This window comes from Mustela erminea, chromosome 3 (genome assembly GCF_009829155.1).
Source record: "Mustela erminea isolate mMusErm1 chromosome 3, mMusErm1.Pri, whole genome shotgun sequence".
NCBI classification, from domain to species: domain Eukaryota; kingdom Metazoa; phylum Chordata; class Mammalia; order Carnivora; family Mustelidae; genus Mustela; species Mustela erminea.
In genome coordinates this window covers 61,161,106-61,188,146 of record NC_045616.1, presented here as the reverse complement: position 1 = coordinate 61,188,146, position 27,041 = coordinate 61,161,106, and the positions used below count along the sequence as shown (strand labels likewise).

At 36.0% G+C, this 27,041-nt stretch overlaps 1 protein-coding gene across 6 annotated transcripts in view; it reads right to left on the bottom strand.

The window, feature by feature from the left end:
• Nucleotides 1-27,041, bottom strand: part of AP3B1 (adaptor related protein complex 3 subunit beta 1) — a 348,922-nt gene that overhangs the window by 224,087 nt on the left and 97,794 nt on the right. For 5 of the 6 annotated variants that reach the window (XR_004283661.1, XM_032334867.1, XM_032334869.1 and 2 more), the window contains 2 exons: nucleotides 26,638-26,713; nucleotides 10,497-10,571 (listed from right to left, as the gene is read on the bottom strand). Coding sequence is in view for 5 of the 6 variants with exons in the window: in XM_032334869.1 (XP_032190760.1) it covers nucleotides 10,497-10,571; nucleotides 26,638-26,713 (151 nt within the window). In the remaining variant the exon portion in view is untranslated. The remainder of the gene's footprint in view (nucleotides 1-10,496; nucleotides 10,572-26,637; nucleotides 26,714-27,041) is intronic. The other variant, XM_032334868.1, reaches the window with a different exon arrangement.

The following is a 27,041-nucleotide window of genomic DNA, read 5'->3' as shown; positions in this document are numbered from 1 at the left end:
AGATCTAAGATACTCAACAGACACCAAGCTAAATGAACACAAAGAAGCTCAAAGCAAGACAACTGAAAGTCAAAGATAAAGAGTAAAACATGAAAGCATCGAGAGACAAATGACAAATTATCTAAGTGGTATCAATTTTTCAGTTAATAGTGACATTATATAAAGAATTATAGAGGATCTTTAAAACATCTTTAGAATGCTAAAAGAAAAACAACAACAACAACAACAATTATAAAACCCATAATTCTATGGCCAATGAAACAATCTTTTAGAAACAGATAAAATGAAAATACTTTCAATCAAGAGATTTCATTACCAGCAGATCTATACCACAGCAAAAACTAGTGGTACTTCTTAAGGCAGGAAGATAATGATAGTTAGAAATTTGGATCTTAAAAAAAAAAAAAAGAAAGAAAGAAATTTGGATCTTAACAATACAAAGAACAACGGGAATGATATATATCTGAGTAAGTGATAACCACTTTTTTGGTTTTTTTCTCTGAATTTCTTTAAAAGTCATGAGTATAGGGGTTTAAAGCCTCTGCCTTCAGCTCAGGTCATGATCCCAGGTCCTGGGATCCAGCCCCACATCGGGCTCTCTGCTCAGCAGGGAACCTGCTTCCTCCTCTCTCTCTGCCTGCCTCTCTGCCTACTTGTGATCTCTGTCTGTCAAATAAATTTAAAAAAAAAAAAACTTTAAAATTACGAGTATATAAAGCAAAAATTGCATTGTCTTATGATGTTTTTAAATTGACACACATAATAACTAAAACCTAATAGATAAGAGGAACATAGAGGTATATAGTTGCAAGATTTCTATATGTTAAGTGAACAGATGCAGTATTAAATGAAACTACAAAAAGTTAAGAATGCATACAGTCAATGGTAAAATAATGCAGAGATAAACATACTAAAAATAAAAACAAGTGGGGCGCCTGGGTGGCTCAGTCATTAAGTATCTGCCTTCGGCTCAGGTCATGATCCCAGAGTCCTCGGATCAAGCCCCCACACTGGGCTCCCTGCTCAGTGGGAAGCCTGCTTCTTCCTCTCCCACTTCCCATGATTGTGTTCCCTCTCTTGATGTATGTGTCTCTCTCTGTCAAATAAATAAATAAAATCTTTAAAAATAAATAAATAAAAAATAAAAACAAGAACATTTAAAACAGGATTTCCTCCAAAACAAGAGAAGGAAAGGAAAAGAAAAACAAAAGGAGCATAGAAAAGAAACAGTGTAACAGTACACTCAAATCTGCACACATCAATAATGACATTAAGTGTTAAAAGAATAAACAATCCAATTCAAAGGCACAGTTAAACATATTGGATAAAGAAAAGATGGAGCTACATGTTGTCAATAAGAGACGCACATTAGATACAAAGACACAGAGAGGCTGAGAGCAAATAGATGAAAAAAATATATACACTATACAAAGAGATGAACAGGCTGGAGTGGCATAGTTATAACAGATCAAATAGACTTTAAGACAAAAAATATTACCAGAGATAAAGAAGGACTTATTTTAGGATAACAAGGTCAATTCTTCAGGAGAAGGAATGCTGCCTGACGGGAGTACTTTAAAATATATGCTAGGAAATGGCTAAATTAAAGGGAGAAGTAAACAATTTCAGAATCATGATTGGGAGGTTCAAAATTCCTCTCCTAGCAATCAGTGGAACAAGTAGAGAAGTCAGTAAAAACTATTTTAAAAATATAAATAAACAACACTATCAACCACATTTATTTAAATAACGCTTATAGAATATATATACAACAATAGCAGAATACACATTCTCTTTAATTGTACATGGTATACACACTATAATAAACTTTGAGATCTATAAACAAGTTTTCATAGAGTTGTGTTTTTTTTAGATTTTATTTATTTGACAGAGACAGAGATCAGAAGTAGTCAGAGGCAGGCAGAGAGAGGGGGAGAAGCAGGCTCCCTGCTGAGCAGATAGCCCGATGTGGGGCTCAATTCCAGGACCCTGAGATCATGACCGGAACCAAAGGCAGAGGTTTAACCTACTGAGCCACCCAGGTGCCCCAAGTTTTCATAGAATTTAAGAATGAAATAATACTAGGTATGTTTTAAGACTAAAATGGAATTATGTTACAAAGCAATCAACATTAAGATCATTAAGATAACCCTCTCACCCCCAATATGAGGAAATTAAACAACATACTTTTAAATAATCCATGAGTCAAAATAGAAATCATTAAGTAAGTAAAAAATATTAACTAAACAACAATGAAAATATATAAAATTAAATTTGGAAAATGCAACTGAAGTAATGTTTAGAAGAAAATACATAGTGTTAAAGGTTTATAATAACAAAAAGATTTTATCTGAGTCCCCAACTCAAGATATCAAAAAAGAACAAACCCAAAATTATGTATAAGCCTGAAATATCAAAGATGAATACAAACTCAATAATAATAAAAAAAATCCATGACATAGAAGACAGAAAAAAGTAAACTCATAAAACCAAAAGCTATTTTTCAAAAGGTCAATAAAACTGATAAGGCTCTAAATTGTTCAAAAGAAATAGAGCAAAGACAACAACTACCAATATCAGGAATGAAAGAGAAAATATCACTGCAGAAGGCAGACACTAAAAAGTACTAAGGGAGAGCCACCTGGATGGCTCAGTGGGTTAAGCCTCTGCCTTCAGCTCAGGTCATGATCCCAGGGTCCTGGGATGGAGCCCCACATCGGGCTCTCTGCTCAGTGGGGAGCCTGCTTCCCCCACTCTCTCTGCCTGCTTCTGTCTACTTGTGATCTCTTTCTCTGTCAAATAAATAAATAAAATCTTAAAAAAAAATACTAAGGGAATATTATAAACAACTTTAGGTTAATAAACTGACTACCCGGATGAAGTGAATAAATTTCTTGAAAGACAAATTAGGAACCCAGATCCCAGAAGAAACAGAAAATCTTAATACCCCCCTGCTGGGCATCCACTAAGAGCATCTTCAGGATGGATGATTGGCCAGAAGGATTTACAGGACTCAAAAACTTGTTATACTTAGGATTACGGTTCATTACAGCAGAAGGATACACAGTTAAATTAGTAAAAGGAGAAGTTACATGGGTGAAGTCAAAGGAAACCAGGCACAAGCTTTCAAGAGACCTACCACCAGTGGAATCACCATAAGATCTGCTTAATTCCTTGAACAACAGTGTGATGACATATATGAAGTACTTCCAACTGGGGAAACTTGACTGAGAAAGACAGCCCAGAGCATTTATTAAGGTTCAGTCACATAGGTAACTGTACAACTACACACACTGTCATCACTACATATGAGATCAGTAACTGAAGCTCCAGAACAGGGAAAGAAAAAGCAGGTGTTTACCATAAATTACAATTTTAGTATACACTATCTGGACAAACTGGTACACCATGGCTCAAGACAACAGATACATCAAATACTTTTATCACACAGAACAGTCCAATAGCTCAGTCTGCCCAAGACAGACAAGGGACTGTCTTAAAAACAGACCTTTCTCATGACTATACAAGCTTTGAGCAACCCATGCTGGTGAGTTAACTATTTCCCAAAGAAGTGTATGCCCAATAAACAATTTAAATTCATCATTTAAAACCTTCCCATGAAACAAACTCAAAGCTCAGATAACTTCACAGTAAGGATAAAATAATACCATATAAGATGAAATAACTCCACACATATTCTTTAAGACAACAAAGGGAAACATATCCCAACTCATTTTATAAAGCTAATATTAACCTGATTATCCTAATATCAAAACAAAAGCCACTGAAAGTAAAAAGAAAAAAAAATCCTTCAATAACACAATAATCCTTCAATTCACACAATAGTTGTGAAATTCCTTAACAAAAAGTTAGTTAGCAAATCAAGTCTAACAATATAGACAAAAGATTAATATACCATGAATAAAAAGGTTTAATAAGTGAAAATTAATCCCAGTCATTGACTTTATCCAAAAAATAGAAAAAAATATGATAATTTCAACAGTTACAGAAAAAGCACTTGAAAAAAATTCAAAACTCATTCACTATAAAAACTTCCAGCAAACTAGGGATAGAAAGAACTCTTCAACATGATTACAGATAGCTTGTTAAAAAAAGAAAGAAAGAAAGAAACCTATAGCTGATATCATAATCAATGGGAAAAGGCTTAGTGCTTTCCAAATAAGAAGTAAGGCAAGGATAACCATACTCATCACCTCCATCAATACTGTAACGTAAACTGTACTCAGTATAATATGACAAGAAAAAAAGAATAGAAACTAAAATTAGGGGCGCCTGGGTGGCTCAGTTGTTAAGTGTCTGCCATCAGCTCAGTTCATGATCCCAGGGTTCAGGGATTGAGCCCCGCACCCTGCTCCCTGCTCGGCAGGAAGCCTGCTTCTCCCTCTCCCATTCCCCGTGCTTGTGTTCCCTCTCTCACTGAGTCTCTCTCTGTCAAATAAATAAATAAAATCTTTTAAAAAAAGGAAAGAAAATTATAGTTGTACATGATATGATCATTTATGTAACAAAGTCAAAGAAATCTATAAAATAGCTATCAGAACTAAAAAGTGACTTTAACAAGGACACAAGATCAATATACAAAAATCAATTCTGTATGCTAGCAATAACCAATTGGGAAATGAAATTTAAAAGGCTATGTTGTTTAAAATAGTATTCAAGGGGCATCTGGGTGGCTCAGTCTTTTAGGTGTCTGCCTTCAGCTCAGGTCATGCTCCCAGGGTTCTGGGATGCTTGTGCTCATGCTCTCTCTATCTCAAATAAAATCTTTTAAAAAAAAAAAAGGCATTTAAAACTACTAAAAGCTAAATTTAGTGCAAAACTTGTATACCAAAAACTACAAGACACTGCAAAAGGTAATTATAGAAGACCACATTCAAGGATTGGAAGACAATACAGTAAAGATGGCAATTCTTCCCAACTGACCTATAAATTCAATGCAAACAAGATCAATTCTAACAGGCTTTTGAAGAAACTGACACGCTAATTTTAACACTTACATAAAAAGACAAAGGACCCAAATTAGCCAAAATAAGGTTAAAAAACGGAACAAAACTGGAGTGCTTATACTACCTGACTTCAAGACTATAGTAAACTGGGCAGTGTGGTATGGCAAACAGATCAATGGAACAGAACAGAGTCCAGAAATATACTTGCATCCATAAGATCAAAAATTTTTCACAAGACATGGAAAGATAATTCAAGGCAGAAAAGATATAGTTTTCTTTTTAAAAAAAGGAAATAAGGGGCACCTGGGTGGCTCAGTGGGTTAAAGCCTCTGCCTTCGGCTCAGGTCATGATCTCAGGGTTCTGGGATCGAGTCCCGCATCGGGCTCTCTGCTCAGCAGCGAGCCTGCTTCCTCCTCTCTCTCTCTCTCTCTGCCTTCCTCTCTGCCTACTTGTGATCTCTCTCTGTCAAATAAATAAATAAAATCTTTTAATAAATAAATAAATAAATAAATAAATAAGGAAATAAGATGGGATCAGGAAGGAGACAAACCTTAAGAGACTCTTAATCTCATGAAACAAACTGAGGTTGCGGCAGGCGGGGTTTGTTAGGGATAGGGTGGCTGGGTTATGGATATTGGGAAGAGTATATGCTATGGTGAGTGCTGTGAAATGTGTAAGCCTGATGATTCACAGACCTATACCCCAGGGGCAAATAATACATTAGATGTTAATTTAAAAAACGATACTAGTACAACTAAATATCTGGGAAGAAAATGTATCTCGAAATCTCAAATCTTACTTCATATCACACGCAAACTCTAAATTAAAAACTCTTTGCACAGTGAAAAGTTAATAGAGGAGGCCAGAGACTGCTATCCTTAGAAAGTCTGCTTACAAAGTTGGGCCTAATGGCATCTAGGAACTTGAATCTCAGGGGTATTCCCACATTCCCTAACTAAGAAGCATGGTTTATGCTCTAACATTTGCTTTCTTTTAGGGAGTCAGGAATTTTGGTACTTGCCAGGCAGTTAACGACTACATGAACAGCCCCCAGTGAAAGACTTGGGCACTGAGTCACTAATGAGCCTTCCTAGTGGACAACACTTGACACTTTTTGTCACAACTGATGCTGGAGGAATTGTCACTGGGAAAATCAGTTGGAAAGGATCTTAGAAGCTTGCATCTAATTTCCTCTGGACTTCTCCCCACACAACTGTTTCAGGGCCTGATTTTGCTGTGTCTTTGACTATACTAAATCATAGCTATGACTATATCTTGAGTCTTATGAATCCTCCCAGTGAATCATAGAACCTGTGGATCATACACCAGTGACATAGATCACAGACCTAAATAGAACAGCTAAAATCATTAAACTTTAAGAACAATACAGGAAAAATCTTTGACATTAGGTTAGGCAAAGATTTCTCAAACAGATCACACAAAAAAGAAGTATAACTGAAGAGAAAACAGATAAAATGGACGTTATCAAAATCAAATGTTTGGGTTTTTTTGTTTTTTTTTTTTTTTAAGATTTTATTTATTTATTTGAGAGAGAATGAGTGAGAGAGAGCATCAGAGAGGAGAAGGTCACAGGGAGAAGCAGGCTCCCCAAGGAGCTGGGAGCCCGATGCGGGACTCGAACCCGGAAGTCCGGGATCATGACCTGAGCCGAAGGCAGTCACTCAACCCACTGAGCCACCCAGGTGCCCAAATGTTTGTTTTTTAAAAGGTATTAAGAAAAGAAAAAGGCAAGCCACACACCAAGAGAAAATAAATAATAATAAATAACCATCTTCTGACAGAAGACTGGTACCAGAATTTTTACACTTTAATAAAAAAAAAATTAAAAACAGGCTGAAGATTTAAACAGTTTAGAGGAAAGATGACTAATCAATGAATCATGAAAAGATGCTCAACATCACTAAATATAAGAAAATGTAAATAAAGGCACAATGAAATACCATTAAATACCTACCAAAGTGGCTAATGTTAAAAAGAGTCTAAGAAGATCAAGTCTTGGAAGGGATGTGAACCAACTAGAACTCCCATACAATTGCTGGTGGGGATGTAAATGGTTCATTTCATTTTCCCCTGGAAAACTCATACACTATTTTCTAAAAATTAAATATACATTTTCCAGAAAATGCAACTGATCTATCCCTAGATATTTAGAAAAGAAAAAAATTTTGAAAAATTAAAATATATCACCACATAGACCATATTATTCAAGTGTATTTCAACAGGTAAATTTAAAATTGTGAAATATCAGATTATAGCAAAGAAGGAACAAAATGTGAACACATGAAATAGCATAGACAAATTTCAGATTCCTAGGTAAAAGAAGTCAAATGAACAGATACCAAACTGTATAGTTTAATTTATAAGAAATTCTAAAAATTACAATTCTCTACTGACAGAAAGCAAATCAGTAGTTCCATGGAGACTTAAAGTGGATCACAGCCCCATATATAAAAGCTACATCTACAAAACTCTTAGGAAAAAGACAAGTATAAATCTTCGGTCCTTGAAGTTAAGCATCCGGATTAACTCAAAACGGATCATAGCACTATATATAAGCTGAATCTATAAAACTCTTGGGAAAAAGACAAGTATAAATCTTCATGACTTTGGAGTAAGCATCCATTTCTTAAATATGACACGTAAAGCATTAACAAAAAAAAAAAAAAAACAGATGAACTGGAATTCATCAAAATTGAAAATGTCTACACTTCGAAGGATTCCATCAAGAAAATGAAAAGACAACCCATAGAATGAAAGAAAATATTTGCGAATTATATATCAGATAAGAGTCTACTATTTCGAATATATAAAGAACTCCAACAATAAACAACAGAAAGACAATCCAATTACAAGATGGTAAAAGGACTGGAATAGACATTTTTCCAAAGACTGTAGAACTGGCCAATAGATGCTCAATAGTTTTTTTCTTAGACAAATGCACACTGAAAACTGCAAAAGCAGCCATGAGATTCCACTCCATACCATCTAGGAGAGCTATACTCTAAAAGAAAGTATTTTTTTCCAATCAAGAAAAGTAAGCATCATTGAGCATGTGGAGAAAATTATAACACATACATTGTTGATAGAAATGTAAAATGATACAGCTGCTGTGGAAGAGTTTGGCAGGTCCTCAAGAAAACATTCAGTAACCATAAAACCTAGCAATATCACTGCAAGGGATACATAAGAGATAAATGAACACACTGGTTCACACACAAACTTGTACAAAGTATTTATAGTAGTGTTATTCATGAGAGCTGAAGAGTGGAAACAACCCAAGTGTCACTGATGGATGAATATACAAAACTCAGTACATCCATACGATGGATTATTATTCAGCAATAAAGAGGAATGAGGTACTGATGCACACTACAAAATGAATGGACTTGGAAAATATTCTAAATGAAAGAAGCCAGACAAAAATGTCACATATTATATGACTTCACTTATATGAAATGCCCAAAATAGGCAAATCCATAGACAGAAGGGAGATTTAATGGTTGCATAGGGCTGGGGACATAAGGAGTGACCACTAATGAGAGCAGGATTATTTTTTGAAGTGACAAAAATATAGAAGGAAGTAGATGGTGGTGATGGTTGCACAATTCTGTAAATACACTATAAATCACTCAAAGCACACTTTAAAAGTTATAGCATGTTAGCTGTATTTCAACAATCTTAAAAAGAGGACTGACTACAGCAAAAATAACAATCATAGGGGCGCCTGAGTGGCTCAGTGGGTTAAAGCCTCTGCCTTCGGCTCAGGTCATGATCCCAGGGTCCTGGGATCAAGCCCCACATCGGGCTCTCGGGAGCCTGCTTCCTCCTCTCTCTTCCTGCCTCTCTGCCTACTTGTGATCTCTGTCAAATAAATAAAATAAAAAATCTTTAAAAAAAAAAACAATCATATATTTTTAGGAAGTTTTAACGTATTTAAAAGTAAAATGCATGATAACCTGGGAAAAGATGGGAAGGGGAAAAGGAAGTTCACTGTTATAAGGTTTCAAAGTATATGTGAAGTCTTATAATGTTACTTGAAAGTAGATAGTGATAACTTAAAGATGTATATTGTAAATCCTAGTGGTAGACTGCAGTAAGAGAAAGACGGACACTGTATACCCTAGGGCAAGCACCTACTAAATAAGTAAAACAGAGATACAGCTTTAATAGTAATATCAATATTTGATTATGGAAAAACTCCCTTATATTCTTAATTTCTACTTCTTATACTCCACCTATTTCCACCTAAAGCATCTGCCCTGATGTCACTAAGTCCTTGAAGATATTCTCCAGTGGAGACTGCCCCTTCCGTCAAACTTTCCAGACTCAAAAACAGAGCCAAGCACATTCCCCACAGTTGATATTCACAGTTGTAAGCAATGGGCAAAGAGGAAGCATGTGTGCTGGCATTTTCATTCTCATGCGCATATCACTACTTTCTACTGAGTAAACATATCCTCCAGACCATCACTACCACATCAGTTGACAGTGAGATGCATGACAGACATGGTCATTCAATCCTCTTCCTTACTATCTTGTATTCTTTTAAAAACAAGCCATTTGCTCAGATCAATTTCTTATCCCTGTCATGGAACTCTTCATCCTACTCATCCTACTCAACAGTTTCTACTCAATGGGCACTTATTTTTCTTTTGTACTCTATCAAAAGTTATTAGTCCATCTGACCCAACGTTACCTTGGCCTCAAAGTTCTTTGAATTCCTGTTTCAAACACCACTTACAAACCCACATAGAGACAAGTAACTGAAGGCTCACAACGCATCCTGCCTCTGCCCTCCTCCTGCTGTACAGAGTCAGGGTATACCAGAGCTAAAATGTTTCAAAAAGAACACTACATTTGGAATGATAATGATAATGGAAAATAATAACTTGGGTTTCAAATACTGCCCTTCTCTGCCTGAATTTAGGTCCATTTCATGCAGTATGTACGATCTTGAATTTAAATGCCTAGGGCAGAATTTCAAGTAAACTGGTTTCTAAGATTACACAATAAATTGCTATCATTCACCAAGGTGAATTAATCTCAATTTACTTTTCACATTCTCCATCCAAAAAATCCAAATACTGCTTATTTATTTATTTATTTAAGATTATGGACATTTAAATTGTAACCAAAAAAATCTAGTGATACATAAGGATCTTATGCTGCATTTCTAAGTAACTGAAAAGTATGATTCTTTTACAACAAAAGGAATCATGAAAACTATGAAACAAAATAGCACTCAAGGGGCACCTGGGTGGCTCAGCCTGTTAAGTGGTTGAACATGACTCTTGGTTTTGATGGGGTGATTATCTCGAGATTGTGGGGTCAGGCTACACACTCACACAGAGTCTGCTTAAGATTCTTTCCCCTCCTTCCCCTCTCTCTCTTTCCCTCCCCCTCTGCACTTACCAACCCCACCCCCACTGGCTCAGCAAACATGTGCACACACTCACTCTCTCTCTCTCTCTCAAATAAATGAATAGAATATTTTTTTTAAAAAGTACCTCAATATTTTTACTGGCCACATTCTTCACAACAGCAGGAAATAGTTCAGATGCATTTTTCCCTTTTGCAATCATCTGAAGAATAAAAATAGAGTATTAGAGCTGAAACCTTTTTTAGATTAGTCCTGTGAAAATAAAACATAAATTCTACATACATTAAATATTTAGAAAATGGAATCAGCAAATAAGCTATGGAATTAATAAGTTGAAGTCTTTTTGAGTTATCTTACTACTCATCTCAAATGCCGGCATCAAGAACCAATGACTTCTGTAACAATATAAATATACAAATACATAGACACTTTAAAGAAGAAATACATAGTAGTTTAAGACATATAATAAAATATTTAAAGTAGTTTTCTCTGGCTAATGAGGGTATAAATACTTTTAAAATATTTATGCTATTCTTTATTTCCCAGGTTCTTATATTAAAATTATACTACATTTGCAATGGAAGCGGGGGTGAGGGTGGAATAAATGTTATTTTAAACAAGCTATTTCTCCCCTGGCTTTCTTTTCATGGGTCCCCCTACTTCTCCAACCACTACTTTCCAAAGTTCCCTTCACCAAGTCCTCTTCTCTGCCCACTAAAATTCTGGGCATCACCATCTTTTCAGGCTATACTAATCTACAATCTCTAAAACTACTAACATTTCATTCACCTTCTGGACTTAACTTTCACACACTATGGGGCTCAATTTCCCAAACTCTAGCTCTAACTCTGAGCCCTAGCTCCACTTCTATAACTGGACATCATTAGATATCTCTTTCATCTCAAACTTGCTGTCTAAAACCAAACTTATTTTTCATTGATAAAATGACATTCATGCTATAACTTCCTATTTCCACCAATTTTCCCAGATACCAGAAACCAAAGAATTATCTTGGGCTCTTTCAAATCTACAAAATAACTAGGTCTCATTGTGATTTTTTTATACAATCACATTAATCCTTTCTCACTTTTACTATCCTAAAATACTTCACTATCATCTCAGAAAGGACTTTTTCTAACAGTCTCCTGTTCCTGTCCAAATTTACATCACTGACAGTTTCACAAGCTTAAAACACTACTATAAAAGTCAGCCACTTGGAAAGATTTCAAAAGCCCCTGACTGCCTAAGAATCTAAACTGTTGGGCACCTGGGTGGCTCAGTCAGTAAAGCCTCTGCCTTCAGCCCAGGTCATGATTTCAGGGTCCCGGCATCAAGTCCTGCACTGAACTCTCTGCTCTGCTTCTCATTCTCCCTCTAATCCTCCCCCTGCTCATGCCCTCTTTCTCTCAAATAAATAAAAATCTTAAAAAAATAAAAAATCCAAACCATGTAACTTAATATTAAATGCCCTCAAAGTTTGCAATATCCCTTTTAAGCACATAAATCATTATTGTTCTACACAAATGCTTTTGACAAAGTAAAAATGTACCACTACCAGAACACTCTCTGGCTTCTCTATGCCTTTACTCATGTCACAACCCCAACTCAATTCTTTTTACTCTTCACATTCCTCCAAAATTCTAATCACACTCCCTTCCTGAGTCATCTCCTAATACCTGGCCTACCATGTCATCTAATTCTAATTTCCTCTAGAATTTTCTTAATTCACATTTTCCATTTGGAAGTTTCTATGTGCTACGTTTTATTTCGATTAATTTAGTGGTATGTCTACCTATATCCCCATTTCCTATACTCTCATTCCCAGAATATCTTTATATCTATTAATAGTCAAGACTTTGATAGCTACAAAATAAAGTTTAAACTATAGGATAATTTCCTGGAAAAAGATTCTTTTTTTGTTATACACTATATCTAGGAAACTACCAAAAAATATGGAAACTATTAGTTTTATAAATTTATGACACATTTTAAAATATACTATCTGATATTTTGAGCATTATAATCCCAGCTAGCAATTTCCCAATAAGACCTTTCTACAGGATAGCTTAAAAATACTTTAATACAAGCTAGTCTTTTTATATTCTATTTCCTTACCTGTCATATTATGGTTTGAGTATTTTGGGTTCTCTAAAAGATTTTATTTGTTTGAGAGAGAGAGAAAGAGAATGCAAGTGGGGGGAAGGGCAAACAGAGAGGAAGAGGAGAAGCAGATTCCCCCCAGAGCAGGGAGCCCAAAGGAGGGGGATGACAACCTGAGGCAAAGGCAGACATTTAACTAAATGAGCCACCCAGGTACTCTGACTTAAGTATTTTGTAAATCTGCTGAGTAGTATAGAAAGTTCACAAAATACTGCAGCTAAAACATCTTTGAATGATTTTTACACCTCCCTCAATTCCCTCATCTATAAAATAAGGAGAGAGGGACCAAATGTTCTCTGGGGCCCATTGTTTCAATTATTCAATGACTACCTGAAGTCAGAGATCCTATCCTAAGGATTCCCCAAATGCTCTACAGAACACTCACTATTCAAAAAAATGTTAACAGATGACAGAAGAAAAAAATCCTATAGTCAAATTCATTTAACAATATTTGCTGGGAGAGCACTACATGCCAGGGATTACGGCCTTGATGATACAACTGTGAACAGTACACAATCCTTGCCCATTAGAGCTTACTTTCTAATGGGGGTAAGGGACAATAAATAAATTTAATATGTGAGATGGTAAAAGAGAGTACTGGGGGGGGGGGGGAGGACTGTATGAGAAATGGAAAGTGCTAGGGTGGAGATGGGAGCTGTCCTCTTATTTTGTTTAGTATTTTGCTAGTATATATTTCCCATCCTTATATTTTTAATCTGCATCTTTGTATTAAAAGTGGGTTTCTGAAAGAAGGGGCAAGATGGTGGAGGAGTAGGGGAACCTATTTCAATCAGTCCCCTGAATTCCACTGGATAACTACCAGAGCACTCTGAATATTCATGAAATCAGACTGAGATGTAAGCTTACACATTTCTGGATCTCTATGGGGGCAGAGTATCATTAGCCGAAAGGTACAAAGGACGAAATTGGGATCACATAGAAGGATATCGGAGGATAAACAGATGGGGGAGGGAGCCACCAGAAGCAAGCCATTGCTTACCCAATACAAAAGTGCCCTGTACTTGGGGACCAGTGATAGCTTGGGGGCCGGTGGCTGCAAGATGGGAAAGGACTGATAACAGCACTCAAACAGAAAAAAGGGTTTTAAGGGACAACTGCTGGGACCTGGCAGCAAGAGGCATGCAGCGCCTAAGCTCAAGGTCCCAGGACCATCGGCAGGACCTGGAGCAGAATCGAGTCAGTGGCCCCAGAACGGCAGCCGCGAGGACCGGGCTCACCCAGGACCAGTATCACTTGCAGTTTTGGTGTCATGGAGTTACAGAAACAAGCAAGGGGCCTTGGCTGACCACTGAGATGGTCGCTGGCGGTGCACATCACCTTTGGGAGGCTACAGTATTCGACGGAGTTTGCAGAGGGGGAGTTTGTGTGTTCTGGACCATTCAGAGAAGAGCAGGCTGTGTCTTCTCTCTGAGGCAGAGGCCTGGGTGCCGACAGTTTACTTTGCTCTGACCCTCTGAAAAGGCCCGAAAAGCCACCAGAGAACAAGAGCCTGAAAAACCAGTTTCCACAGGACCCAGCCCCTTTACAGGAGGAAGGGCAACTATACCCAAGCAGGATTGAATGAAAAACAATGCAGCAGGCCCTCCCCACAAAGACAAGCTGAAAAGGGGAAACAAGCACAAAACATCCATTGGGTCCCGATAAAACTGTAAAATCCCATCACCAGGCAAAACAGTATATTAAGCTCCTGGCATTGCCTCACAGCCTGTATATTTCTTAGATACTTTTCTCTCCCTCTCTTTTTTTAAATTCTTTCACATGATTCTTGTTTATTTTTTTACCTACTTACCATTTCAAATAGGTATTTAATACAACATATTCCATAGTAACTTTTTAACTTGAACTTTTTCATACACACACTTTTTCTTTTTCCTTTTTTAAGAATATATAGATATAAGCTTTAATATAGTCCCTTTTTTCCCTCTTCAATACTACCTTTATATATAGAGCAGTTTTAATTTCACTGTATCTCTGGAAAGCTGAGTTCTCTAACAAAGATAACAAGATAGTCCCAGGAAGAACTGAAATACCTTTTCTCCCCAACATCGAAGAATTACAACCACCTTCCCATCACCACCCTCTTTTTATTTTGGGGTTTTTGTGGGGGTTTTTCTTCTTCTTTTATCGGTCTTTTTGTTTGCTTGCTTTTGTTTTCGTACTTTATAAATCTTACTCTTGGGGCTCATTTTGGCTGGGTTTTTGTTTTTGTTTTTCTTTTTGGCAGTGACTTCCGATTGCTCTGAAACTTCCAAGGGTGCACCCTGCCTAGGTAGTGGTTGATATTTTCAGCTACACATCTCCTCAACCACAACTCAACAGAATGACAAGGAGGAAAAATTCCCAACAAAGAAAAAACCCAGAGACAATGGCCTCTCCAGCAGATCTAATGGATATAGATTGACACAAGATGTCAAAAATAGACTTCAGGGTAGTAGCTATGAAGACAATAGTCAGGCTACAGGAAAATATTAATGGCAACATAGATTCATTAAGGGCAGAAGTGGGAGCACATCAGGCAGAACTTAAAAATACTATCATTTTTGTATTGCATCGTAAGATCCAATCTAATCTAGATACTCTAACAGTTATGGGAAATGAGGCAGAAGAACGAATTAGTGACCCTGAAGAAAAACTGAGAGAAAAGAAGGAGCAGGAGGAGACCTGGAACAAATAGCTTAAAATCCATGAAAACAGAATTAGAGAAATAAATGAAGCCATGAAACATTCCAATGTCAGAACTATCAGGATCCCTGAGGGGGTGGAGAGAGAGAGGACCAGAAGATATATTTGAGCAAATTGTAGCTGAGAACTTCCCTAATCTGGGGAAGAAACAAGTAATCGTGTCCTAGAGGCAGAGAGGACACCCCTCAACATCAATGAGGGCAGATCAACCCCCAGGCATGTAATAGTAAAACTCACAAATTTTAGAACCAAGGAAAGCATTTTAAGGGCAGTTGGGGGAAGAGATTCCTTATGTACAGAGGAAGGAACATCAGAATAATGTCAGATCTGTCCACAGAGACTTGGAAAGGGCTGGTAAGACATATTCAGGGTACTAAATGAAAAGAATATGCAGCCAAGAATTCTTTATCTGGTAAGGCTGTCATTCAGAATTGATGAGAGGTAAGAAGCTTCCAGGACAGAGAATGAAAGAATATGTGACCACTAAGCCAGCCTTACAAGAAATATCAAGGGGAGGGCTCTACAGAAGGAGAAAGATCCCAACAGATATACCGAACAGAGACATACAGAGACCATCCATAGAAACAAGGACTTCGGGGCTCCTGGGTGGCTCAGTGGGTTAAAGCCTCTGCCTTCAGCTTGGGTCATGATCTCAGGGTCCTGGGATCGAGCCCCGCATCGGGCTCTCTGCTCTGAGGGGAGCCTGCTTCCTCCTCTCTCTCTGTCTGCCTCTCTGTCTACTTGTGATCTCTGTCAAATAAATAAAATCTTTAAAAAAAAAAAAAGAAAGAAAGAAAGAAACAAGGACTTCACATGCAACATGATGACAATAAAATCTTATCTGTCAACAATCACTCTCAATGTGAATGGCCTAAATGCTCCCATAAAATGGCAGAGGGTTGTAGACTGGAAAAGACAGGAGCCATCTGAATGCTGTCTACAAGAGACTCATTTTGAACCTAAAGATACATCCAGACTGAAAGTGAAGGGATGGAGAACTATCTTTCATGCCAACAGACCTCAAAAGAAAGCTGGTGTAGCAACTCTTATATCAGACAAATTAGATTTTAGAAAAGACTGTGGTTAGAGATACAGAAGGACACTGTATCATTCTTAAAGGGTCTATGCAACAAGAAGATCTAACAATTGTAAATATCTATGAACCCTACACGGGAGCAGCCAACTATATAAGCCAACTGTTAACCAAAGAAAGAGACCTATTGATAATAATACATTAATTGCAGGAAACCTTAACACTCCACTCTTAGCAACAAACAGATCAACTAAGCAGAAAATCAACAAAGAAAAAAGAGCTTTGAATGATACACTGGACCAGATGGACCTCATAGATATATACAGAACTTTCCACTCTAAAACAACAGAACACTCAATCTTTTCAAGTGTGCAGGGAACATTCTCCAGAATAGACCACATATTGAGTCATAAATCAGGTCTCAACTGATACCAAAAGACTGAGATTATTCTTTGCATATTCTCAGACCACAATGCTGTGAAACTGGAACTCAATCACAAGAAAAAGTTTGGAAGGAATTCAAACACTTGGAAGCTAAAGACCATCCTGCTTAAGAATGTTGGGGTCAACCATGAAATCAAAGAACTTAATCAATTCATGGAAACCAATGAGAACGAAGACACATTGATCCAAAAACCTATGGGATATGGCAAAAGCGTCCTAAGGGGGAAAAACATAGTCATCCAAGCCTCACTCAAAAAAAAAAAAAAAAAAAGAAAAGAAAAGAAAAACAGAGAAATCCCAAATATACAAACTATCTTTACACCTTAAAGATCTGGAGAATCAACAAATTAAACCTAACCCACACAAAAGAAGGGAAATAATTAAGACTAGAGCAAAGATCAATTAATGAGAAACCAAAAATACAGTAGAACACATTAATGAAACTAGAAGCTGGTTCTTTGAAAGAATTAATAAGATCGATAAAGATTGATAAGACTGATAGTTTTAGCTCTTCCATTTAGGTCTTTAATTCATTTTGCCTTTACTATAGTATGTATATATATATATATATATATATATATATGTATATATATATATATGTATATACATAGACATATATGTGTGAGGTATATATGAGGCATATGTGAGGCAAAATGAGGCAGAGGTCTAAATTCATTTTCTTGCAAGTGTATATCCAGATTTCTAAATTGTTAAGGACTATCCTTTCACCACTGAATGGTCTCTCACCCTTGATAAACATCATTTGATCATATTATGTTAGGGTTTATTTCTGCATGCTCTATCAGGTCTGTCTTTGTCATATTACCACACTGTTTTGATTACTGTAGCTTTTTTTTTTTTAAAGATTTTATTTATTTAACAGAGAGAGATCACAAGTAGGCAAAGAGACAGGCAGAGAGAGAGGAGGAAGCAGGCTCCCTGCTGAGCAGGACCCTGGGATCATGACCTGAGCCGAAGGCAGAGGCTTTAACCCCCTGAGCCACCCAGGTGCCCCTGATTATTATAGCTTTGAATTAAGTTTTCAAATCAGGAAATGTGAAACTTATAAATTTTTCAAGAATGTTTTGGCTATTCAGGATCAGTATGAATTTTAGGATAGATTCTTCTGGTTTTGCAAATAAAATCACTGGGCATTTGAAGGGAATTACACTGAATACATATTCACTTTGATACTAACATCTTAAAAATACCAAGACTTCCAATCCATGAACAGAGGATATTTTTCCATTTATTTATATTTTCTCTAATTTCTTTCAGCAATGTTTAATAATTTTCAAGGAATGAGTCTTTTGCCCCCTTGGTAAGTTTATTCCCGAGTATTTTATTCTTTTTGAAGCTACTGTAAATGGGACTATTTTCTTAATTTCCTTCTCGGACTGTTCATTGTTAGTGTATAGATTCTAATTCTTATGTGTTGACTTTTTTATGCTGCAACTTGGCTAAATTCATTTATTTTTAAAGTTTATGGTAAAATATTTATTTTTCTAAATATGAAATCATTTTGTCTGTGAACAAAGAAATTTTTTTTTTTAGTCTGAATCTGTTTTATTTGTATCTGATTATTTTAGAATTAAATCAAAATGTGAACAAAGAAATTTTAGTTCACTTTTTAGTTCCTTGGCTATTTGGATGACTTTTATTTCTTCTTTTTGCCTAACTGCTCTGCTAAAACTTCCAATATTATATTCAAAAGAAAAGACAAAAGCAAACATCCTTGTCTTTATTGAAGAAAAAAAGCTTTCAGTCTTTCATCACTAACTATGATGGCAGCTGTTGTTTTTAATATATGGCCTATAGCATTATGTTGGGTCAGTTCCCTTCTAGTCCTTGTCTGTTGAGTGTTTTATCATGAAAGATTATTAAATTTTGTCAAACTCTGTTTCTCTATCAATTGAGATGATCATGTGGTTTTTTACCCCTTCATTCTGTTAATGCGGTGCATTACAACAACAGACTTTCATATGCTGTTCATGTTCTTCTATAAATAATAATAATCTAGATCCAAAAAGCCACATGAATTCTTTAAAGTCAAGAAGAAAAACAGGAGAAATTGCGCTTTTCTAAATTTTATGGTTTATTTTTAAAAGTTCAACAGTTTTAATGTATAAATACTGGCTAATTTAAAAGGAAAGAAGGAAGGAACAGAAGGGGGAAGGGAAGGAAAGGAAAAGGGGAAGGCAAGGGGAGGGAGAAGCAAGAAAGATAGATCTTTCCCAAAGGCAACTCTTAAAAATCAGCATTCAAGAATAAATGAAGAAATAGAAAAAGAACTAATCCCTGATTTACATCCCAGAAAGTAACAATGGAGTAAAAATGGAAAGAAAACTCACTAAGGTGTATTACTACTAAAAACTCAGCCCTCTGGGCGCCTGGGTGGCTCAGTGGGTTAAGCTGCTGCCTTCGGCTTAGGTCATGATCTCAGGGTCCTGGGATCGAGTCCCGCATCGGGCTCTCTGCTCAGCAGGGAGCCTGCTTCCTCCTCTCTCTCTGCCTGCCTCTCTGCCTACTCGTGATCTCTGTCTGTCAAATAAATAAATAAAATCTTAAAAAAATAAATAAATAAAGCAAAAGCGGGGGGACCCCAAAACAGTTTAAAAAAAAAAAAAAAAAAAAAAAACTCAGCCCTGCTTATAGAACTGGTGTTGATGACTAACAACATGGCAGAAGAATCTTGACCCTTTAAGCAATTTCCAACCCCAAAACAACAAAAAGATGCCAGCATCAACCACAAGATGAATCTTTGAAGTATACACACAACTGGAACATTTTTGTTAAAGGAATGAAGAGTGGAATTAGCAATGCTCAGAAAGGTTTAGACTAGTATGTTTATTATACATTAACTGGAGACAGTAAAGATTATACATTAGTTTCTTCTTCTTATATGAATTTTCTCATTTTTCCAACAATAATAATGTAGCATTTATCTTTGGCTTAACATCTTTTTTTTTTTTTTTAAGATTTTATTTATTTATCATAGAGAGAGCACAAGCAGGTCGAGTGGCAGGCTCCCCGCTGGACAAGGAGCCCGATGTGGGACTCAATCCCAAAAACCTGGGATCATGACCTGAGCCAAAGGCAGCAGCTTAACCGACTAAGCCACCCAGGCACCCCATGGCTTAAGATCTTTTAAAAAAATATTTACAGGGCACCTGGGTGGCTCAGTGGGTTGAGCTGCTGCTTTCAGCTCGGGTCATGATCTCAGGGTCCTGGGATCAAGTCCCGCATCGGGCTCTCTGCTCAGCAGGGAGACTGCTTCCCCCAACTCTCTCTCTGCCTGTCTCTCTGCCTACTTGTGACCCCTCTCTCTGTCAAATAAATAAATCTTTAAAAAAAAAAATATTTACAAAAACACCTAGAACTCTGAAACTACTTTTAATTTTTTTAGGATCAGTAATATCCAACCAAATACTCTGGAACATGTATGACTATGAAATAAGATAAAACAATAACTACAGGAATTTTAAGACTCTCTTAAGAAAGGTTCAGATTTGCTCATTATCCTATAACTACAAAGCCAAGTAAACTAATCTGAGGAAGACCTTCAAGATCTAATGCTTGCTAAAAGAAAATACATCAAAGATTCAATACACTGGGGATTTCAACACAAATATTCCATTCCTCCAAGGACTCCAGATTGTCAACTCATCAGTATTTTAGCTACAAAATCTTATTACTAATTCACTGTGTGAAACAACACATTTCGAATTCTCCTTGGCCCACTACATTTCACCAAGCAAGGATAAAACATGGACATGTGCTATAAACATTAGACACATTTTTTTCAGAAATATTAAGAAAAATAATGTATGAGTGCTTCAACTTGAGTCCTGCTGTGTAATAAGTGACCACAAGATTTTGAGGTAGGCAGCTTTTCTTCCCTAAGAATGTTGTGGCGCAGATGAGACTTTACTTAATACATGAAACACTGGAAACATTGCTTCATGATTATAAGTCTCAGATATCACCAAAGAAAGATAATAAAATAAACTGTATCATTATGGTTTCTCAATGTTAGATGTTGCTGAAAAGATTCTCTAGTGAATCACAGGACTACCAACTATGAAAGATACAGATATGCATTGCCAGCACTTTGACATATTTTAGAAAATAATGTGGTTAAATACCCAACATTTAAAATTTTGGCAGATTAAATTCAGATATCTTTAAATGTTTTTAACTATGATGAAAAGACCTGAAAACTACTCTGCAATTGTAAAAATTGACAAAACCCCATTTTCAGGGCTCATGATACATAAATTATAAAGAGAAATTTAAATTTAAAATTTACATTAAGAAAATACAAGTCTGGGGTGCCTGGGTGGCTCAGTGGGTTAAGCCTCTGCCTTCAGCTCAGATCATGATCCCAGGGTCCTGGGATCATGCCCTACATCGGGCTCTTTGCTCAGCAGGGAGCCTGCTTCTCCCTCTCTCTTTGCCTACATCTGCCTACTTGTGATTTCTCTCTCTGTCAAAGAAAGAAAGGAAGGAAATAAGGTAACTTTGAAGCCAATATCAAATTCTGACTGACTGACCTCCAGGAAACTATTTCTAGCCAAAAGATGTTTGGAAATGATATACACACACGAACAGAAAAATTTCTAAATGATTTTAAAAGCTTCCACATAGGAATATGGTATTAACTAGAAATCAAATTAAAAGCTGGACAAAAGTAAAAGTGAATGAATAATTGCTCTAACAGCTCACTGAAAATATTTTAAGTAAAATAACTGTTAGTTACTTAATAAAAGGGCAAATAGCAGGGGCACCTGGGTGGCTTTGTGGGTTAAAGCCTCTGCCTTCGGCTCAGGTCGTGATCCCAGGGTCCTGGGATCGAGCCCCGCATCAGGCTCTCTGCTCGGTGGAGAACGTGCTTCCTCCTCTCTCATTCTCTGCCTGCCTCTCTGCCTACTTGTGATCTCTGTCAAATACATAAAATCTTAAAAAAAAAAAAGGCAAATAGCAAACAATAACTGCTTACTGAAAACTGAAATGTATCACTCAATAAATAGTATGCAAAAACACAAAGTATTTTGAGAAAGCAGTAACAAAACAGTAGAACTTAAAATTAAACACTAAAACTATAATACACCTATGAGAGAAATTAAAGATGACCAAAACAAATAAAGAAATAGAACGATGAAAAAAAAAAAAAGAAATAGAACCATGATCATGAGTCATAAAGCAAAATACTGTTAAAATGTTAATTCTCCCCAAAATTGATCTATAGAGTTAATGCAGTTCCAATATAGAGCCCTGTAGGTTTTTTCTCCATATAGAAAATGAGTTTAAAATATCTGAAAATAAAATATAAATCTCTCATAACTCCCTGACAATGTAATTATCAACTGAGAAAATCCAAGCACAGAATACTAAAAAACTGTTAGAGATAAGAAGAGTTCACTGAGAAACCTAATGCACAACACAAAAAAGTCATTTGTTTTCCTATATAGTATTAATAATTAATGTTAAAAATATAACGGAGACTATTCAAAATGGCTACCAAGACTTAAAAATACACAGAAATGAATCTAATAAGGAATGCACAAGATCTCTATGATAAAAACTACAAAATATAAATATAATGTTAAAGACAGGGAAAGAGAGATGAAAGCTAGAAGGGGAAGGGAATATATTAATTCCATATTATCCTAATCAAAGTTTAAAAACAATTTTTAACAGAACTTGGAAATTTGGTTCTAAACTTTATCTAGAGGATGAAACTTTCACTTTTTATGTCTCAATATTATTTGAAAATTTATATATATATTTACATCTTGTATAATATATTACACTTGTATAATGAAGAATAACTTCTTTCACACTTATTGAGATATAACTGACATATAACATTGTGTACACTTAAAATAAGGTATTACTGTCAAGCCTCTCAGAATAACCATCACCTAGAAGACAAGGGATAACAAGTGATGGCTAGGATGTAGAGAAAAGGGGACCCTTTCTACTATTGGTAGCAATGTAAATTGGTACGGCCACTATGGAAAACAGTATGGAGGCTGCTCAAAAAATTAAAAATTGAACTATCATATGATTCAGCAACCCCATTTCAGAGTATATATCCAAAGGAAATAAAATCACTATCTCAGAGATATCTATATTCCCATGTTCACTGCAGCACTGCTCACAGTAACCAAGATATGGAAACAACCCAAGAATCTGTCAACAGATGAATGGATAAAGGTGATACAGATACATAGATGTAATGGAGTACTATTCAGCAATGAGAAAGAAGGAATCCTGCCATTTGTGACAAAATGGATAGATCTTGAGGGTATTATACAAAGTGAAAGAATAATTTTCAACTACTGATCATTCTATAGTTAAAAAAAACAAACTTGAGGGCGCCTGGGTGGCTCAGTGCGTTAAGCCGCTGCCTTCGGCTCAGGTCATGATCTCAGGGTCCTGGGATCGAGTCCTGCATTGGGCTCTCTGCTCGGCGGAGAGCCTGCTTCCCTCTCTCTCTCTCTCTCTGCCTGCCTCTCTGTTTACTTGTGATCTCTCTCTGTCAAATAAACAAATAAAATCTTAAAAAAAAAATTTTTGAGGGTGCCTGGGTGGCTCAGTGGGTTAGGCCGCTGCCTTCGGCTCAGGTCGTGATCTCAGGGTCCTGGGATCGAGTCCCGCATCAGGCTCTCTGCTCAGCAGGGAGCCTGCTTCCTCCTCTCTCTCTCTCTCTGCCTGCCTCTTTGCCTACTTGTGCTCTCTCTCTGTCAAATAAATAAATAAAATCTTTAAAAAAAAAAAAATTTTGAAATTTACCTTTATGCAAACTTCTTAATGAGACAGTCTTTAAGTACTAGGCATATAGGGCTATATTTATATTTCTTTTTTTTACATTTCTTTATGATACATTATTTATACCTAAATTACATTTTTTATAATCCAGATTATGAGAATATCAATGTTGATTTAACACTTTAAAAGAGTAATTTCAAAAATTACCAAATGCCACATTTCCAGATTTAGGAATTTCCACAGTATCCTCAGATTTAGTGAAATAATTTTTCCTACATGGAATGTAAAAGCCAAAATTTAATGAAATTAAGAGCAGTGCTTGCTTTATATGATAGTAAGGGATTGTAACCTATAGGAGACCAAGCTGAAACCATCCAAAGCAATCCTGATAATCAATTATAACTCTTGCAATCAATCTTTGACTTTTAAAATTTTTATAAAAATATTAAAACTCTCTCAGTTATAATGTATAGGAAACTGAAAAACAGTTAAACTAACATTTATTTAGTACAATTTAGAACATTAGAAACACTGGAAATTAACATAGCAAGAGTAGTCCGAAATGGGTTTGTCTATTCTCACCATGTAAAATACAGAGCAAGCATCTTTTCTATGTTTTAGTGAATTACCAAACTCCTGTTCAAATTTGTATCACCTTCCAACATTTAATCCTTGGCACTTCCAATATTATAAATTATCTTCCAGAGTTCCTCTAATGTGAAGTTTTTTTGGCACCATTTCTTTCTCTGGCATATCTTCATCCTTTCATCACAACCATTTCCCTTACATATGTTGAAAAGCTCACCTTTACTACATTCTTCCAGCTACATAAATTAGAGTCTCTCAAAAAATTGCTGTTTCACCATTCTCACTCTTGGCTCTTTCTCTATAACTCCATTTACATTCTACCTGATTTTCATTTCCAATGTTACCACTTTTCTCGTTTTTTAAGATTTTATTTATTTATCAGAGAGAGAGAACAAGCAGGGGAAGCAGGTGGCAGAGGGAGAAGCAGGGCTCGATTCCAGGACTCTGGGATCATGACCTGAACTGACGGTAGAATGGAGGTAGATGCTGCCTGAACCACCCAGGCATCCCAAGTATTAACACTTTTATTTCTTTGCTGCATTTTCATCTTTGCTGACCAAATCTTTCATTATCCATTTTTATAAAATGTCAAGTGAGTTTCTCACTGGGAAGCAAGGAAGGAACACAACTACATGTTTTGCTGTCTGTAAATAAACCAAGTAATGTACACAGTGACAAATCAATAAAAGATTTTGAAAGAAGTGACATGACTGGTCACTGATCATGATGCATATTTGTTATCTATACAGTGAGTTGTGAACTTAAGAGTTACTGGTGAAGTTTGCACATTATGCAATTACTCTGTTAATAAGTCCTATAACTGAAATTTGAACCATGTTGTTGTGGGATTGGTATTATTTAACTCAACTATGTTAACTGAAATCTGTGTGTTATCAAAGCCATATAAAGCAAAAACTACTTGTCCAGAAATGCAATTATTTATACGGCTTAGTGTTAACAACTGAAAAATTTACAAAGAATCTTGAACATGTCCCCTACATTACCAAATGACATAAACCTGAATTTAAGAATCAAATAACCTGCAGGAATTCTACAGATGCAGTTAGTCCTTAACTTTTATAAATCTGATTTTCATAACAAGTCATTTTTTAACACAACATATTGAAACTGATAATTACCTTTCATAAAGGTGATTTGAATTTAATATGTAAGAAAAGAAAGGAGGGGCGCCTGGGTGGCTCAGTGGGTTAAGCTGCTGCCTTCGGGTCCTGGGATCGAGCCCCATGTCGGGCTCTCTGCTCAGCAGGGAGCCTGCTTCCCTTCCTCTCTCTCTCTCTGCCTGCCTCTCTGCCTACTTGTGATCTCTGTCTGTCAAATAAATAAATAAAACCTTTTAAAAAAAAAAAGAAAAGAGATTTCAAAGTCTCATTTGGTAGCATTTCCTTCTGGAAAACAGTATTGTTTCAGTTGTGTTGTCACATTATACTATTTCAGTTGTGCTGTCACCTTATTATACGAGTTTATTTGTGCAATTATACAAGTATATTACATTTTGACATTATATAAAAATATGTGGGAAATAAAATCAACAATGGTAGTGATAAAAAAAAAAACACAGAAGCAATAAGAAACAAAGGTTTTATAAATTTAATTCCACTGAGAAAAAATCAAAATTCTTTAGCATTAGACAATCACTGAATTAAACAGTGTTTTCACTTTGAATGCAAAAAAAAAGTGTGCATACAATACAAACTGCAAAAACATTTTATTAAAAATTGTATATACAACTAAAAACTGCATTATATTTTTAGCTTACTGACAACTGAACTCCTCTAATAACTTATTAGTAAATTGTTTAAATTTTACATTACAGTTGAAAACTGGTTAATGGTCTTACACTTACTAATATTCATTAGAACTTCTATGATACAGGGCATCTGGGTGACTCAGTCAGTTAAACATCTGCCTTTAGGTTGGGCCCTGATCTCAGGGTTCTGGGATCAAGCCCTGCATCGGGCTCCCTGTTCTGTGGGGAGTCTGCTTCTCCCGCTCCCTCTGCTCCCACCCCTGCTTGTGCTCTTTCTCTCAAATAAATAAATAAAATTAAAAAAAAAAAAAGAACTTCTATGTTCTTTTTTTGTTATTGTTATTGTTATTGTTATTGGTAGTAAGGGAACTTGAAACACAGAAGACTGCTCACAATTTTTAGGCCATTAAATGACACAAGAAAATCCTTTCACTAATCTAGACTCCTTCCAAGTAGGAAGTCAAAATGTTGTAAATAATGTTATTTTGTCTTTAAAATGATTAGCTCTTTCTATCTCAGAGGAGAAAAATTTTGATATTAGAGATGGGGAACTTAGAACACAGAAAAGATGGAATTAAAACTCAAGCTCTGGGAAAAAAAAAAAAAAAAAAAGCAAAACTCAAGTATTGGAATTGTGACACTCCAAAGCTCTTCCAAAACATTTTAGACAGGAAATACTAAGTTAATATAAAGGGAAAATGAGATATTTGACTTGGTACTAAATATATTATTTAACATATATTTAATATAATCACTACATGTCCCTTTTCCAAAATTGAAATTATCTATTTTACCTACCCCAACGATCCGTTTCATAGCATCCAATTTAGCAGAGTCTTTGTTGCTTTCCAACATTTGCTTTAGATCTTCATTCCTATATAAAAGATAAGAAAAAACCTCCATATTTCAATTTTTACATTATATAGTTATTAAAATACAGTTCTTAAAAATTAGAAATAATGGGCGCCTGGGTGGCTCAGAGGGTTAAGCCTCTGCCTTTGGCTCAGGTTATGATCTCAGGGTTTTGGGATCGAGGCCCACATCAGGCTCTCTGCTCAGCAGGGAGCCTGCTTCCCTCTCTGCCTGGCTCTCTGCCTACTTGTGACCTCTGTCTGTCATATAAATAAAAATAAATAAATAAATAACCCTGTCTTTTTAAAAAAAAATTAGAAATAATATTACAAAACTTCATTCTTAAATAT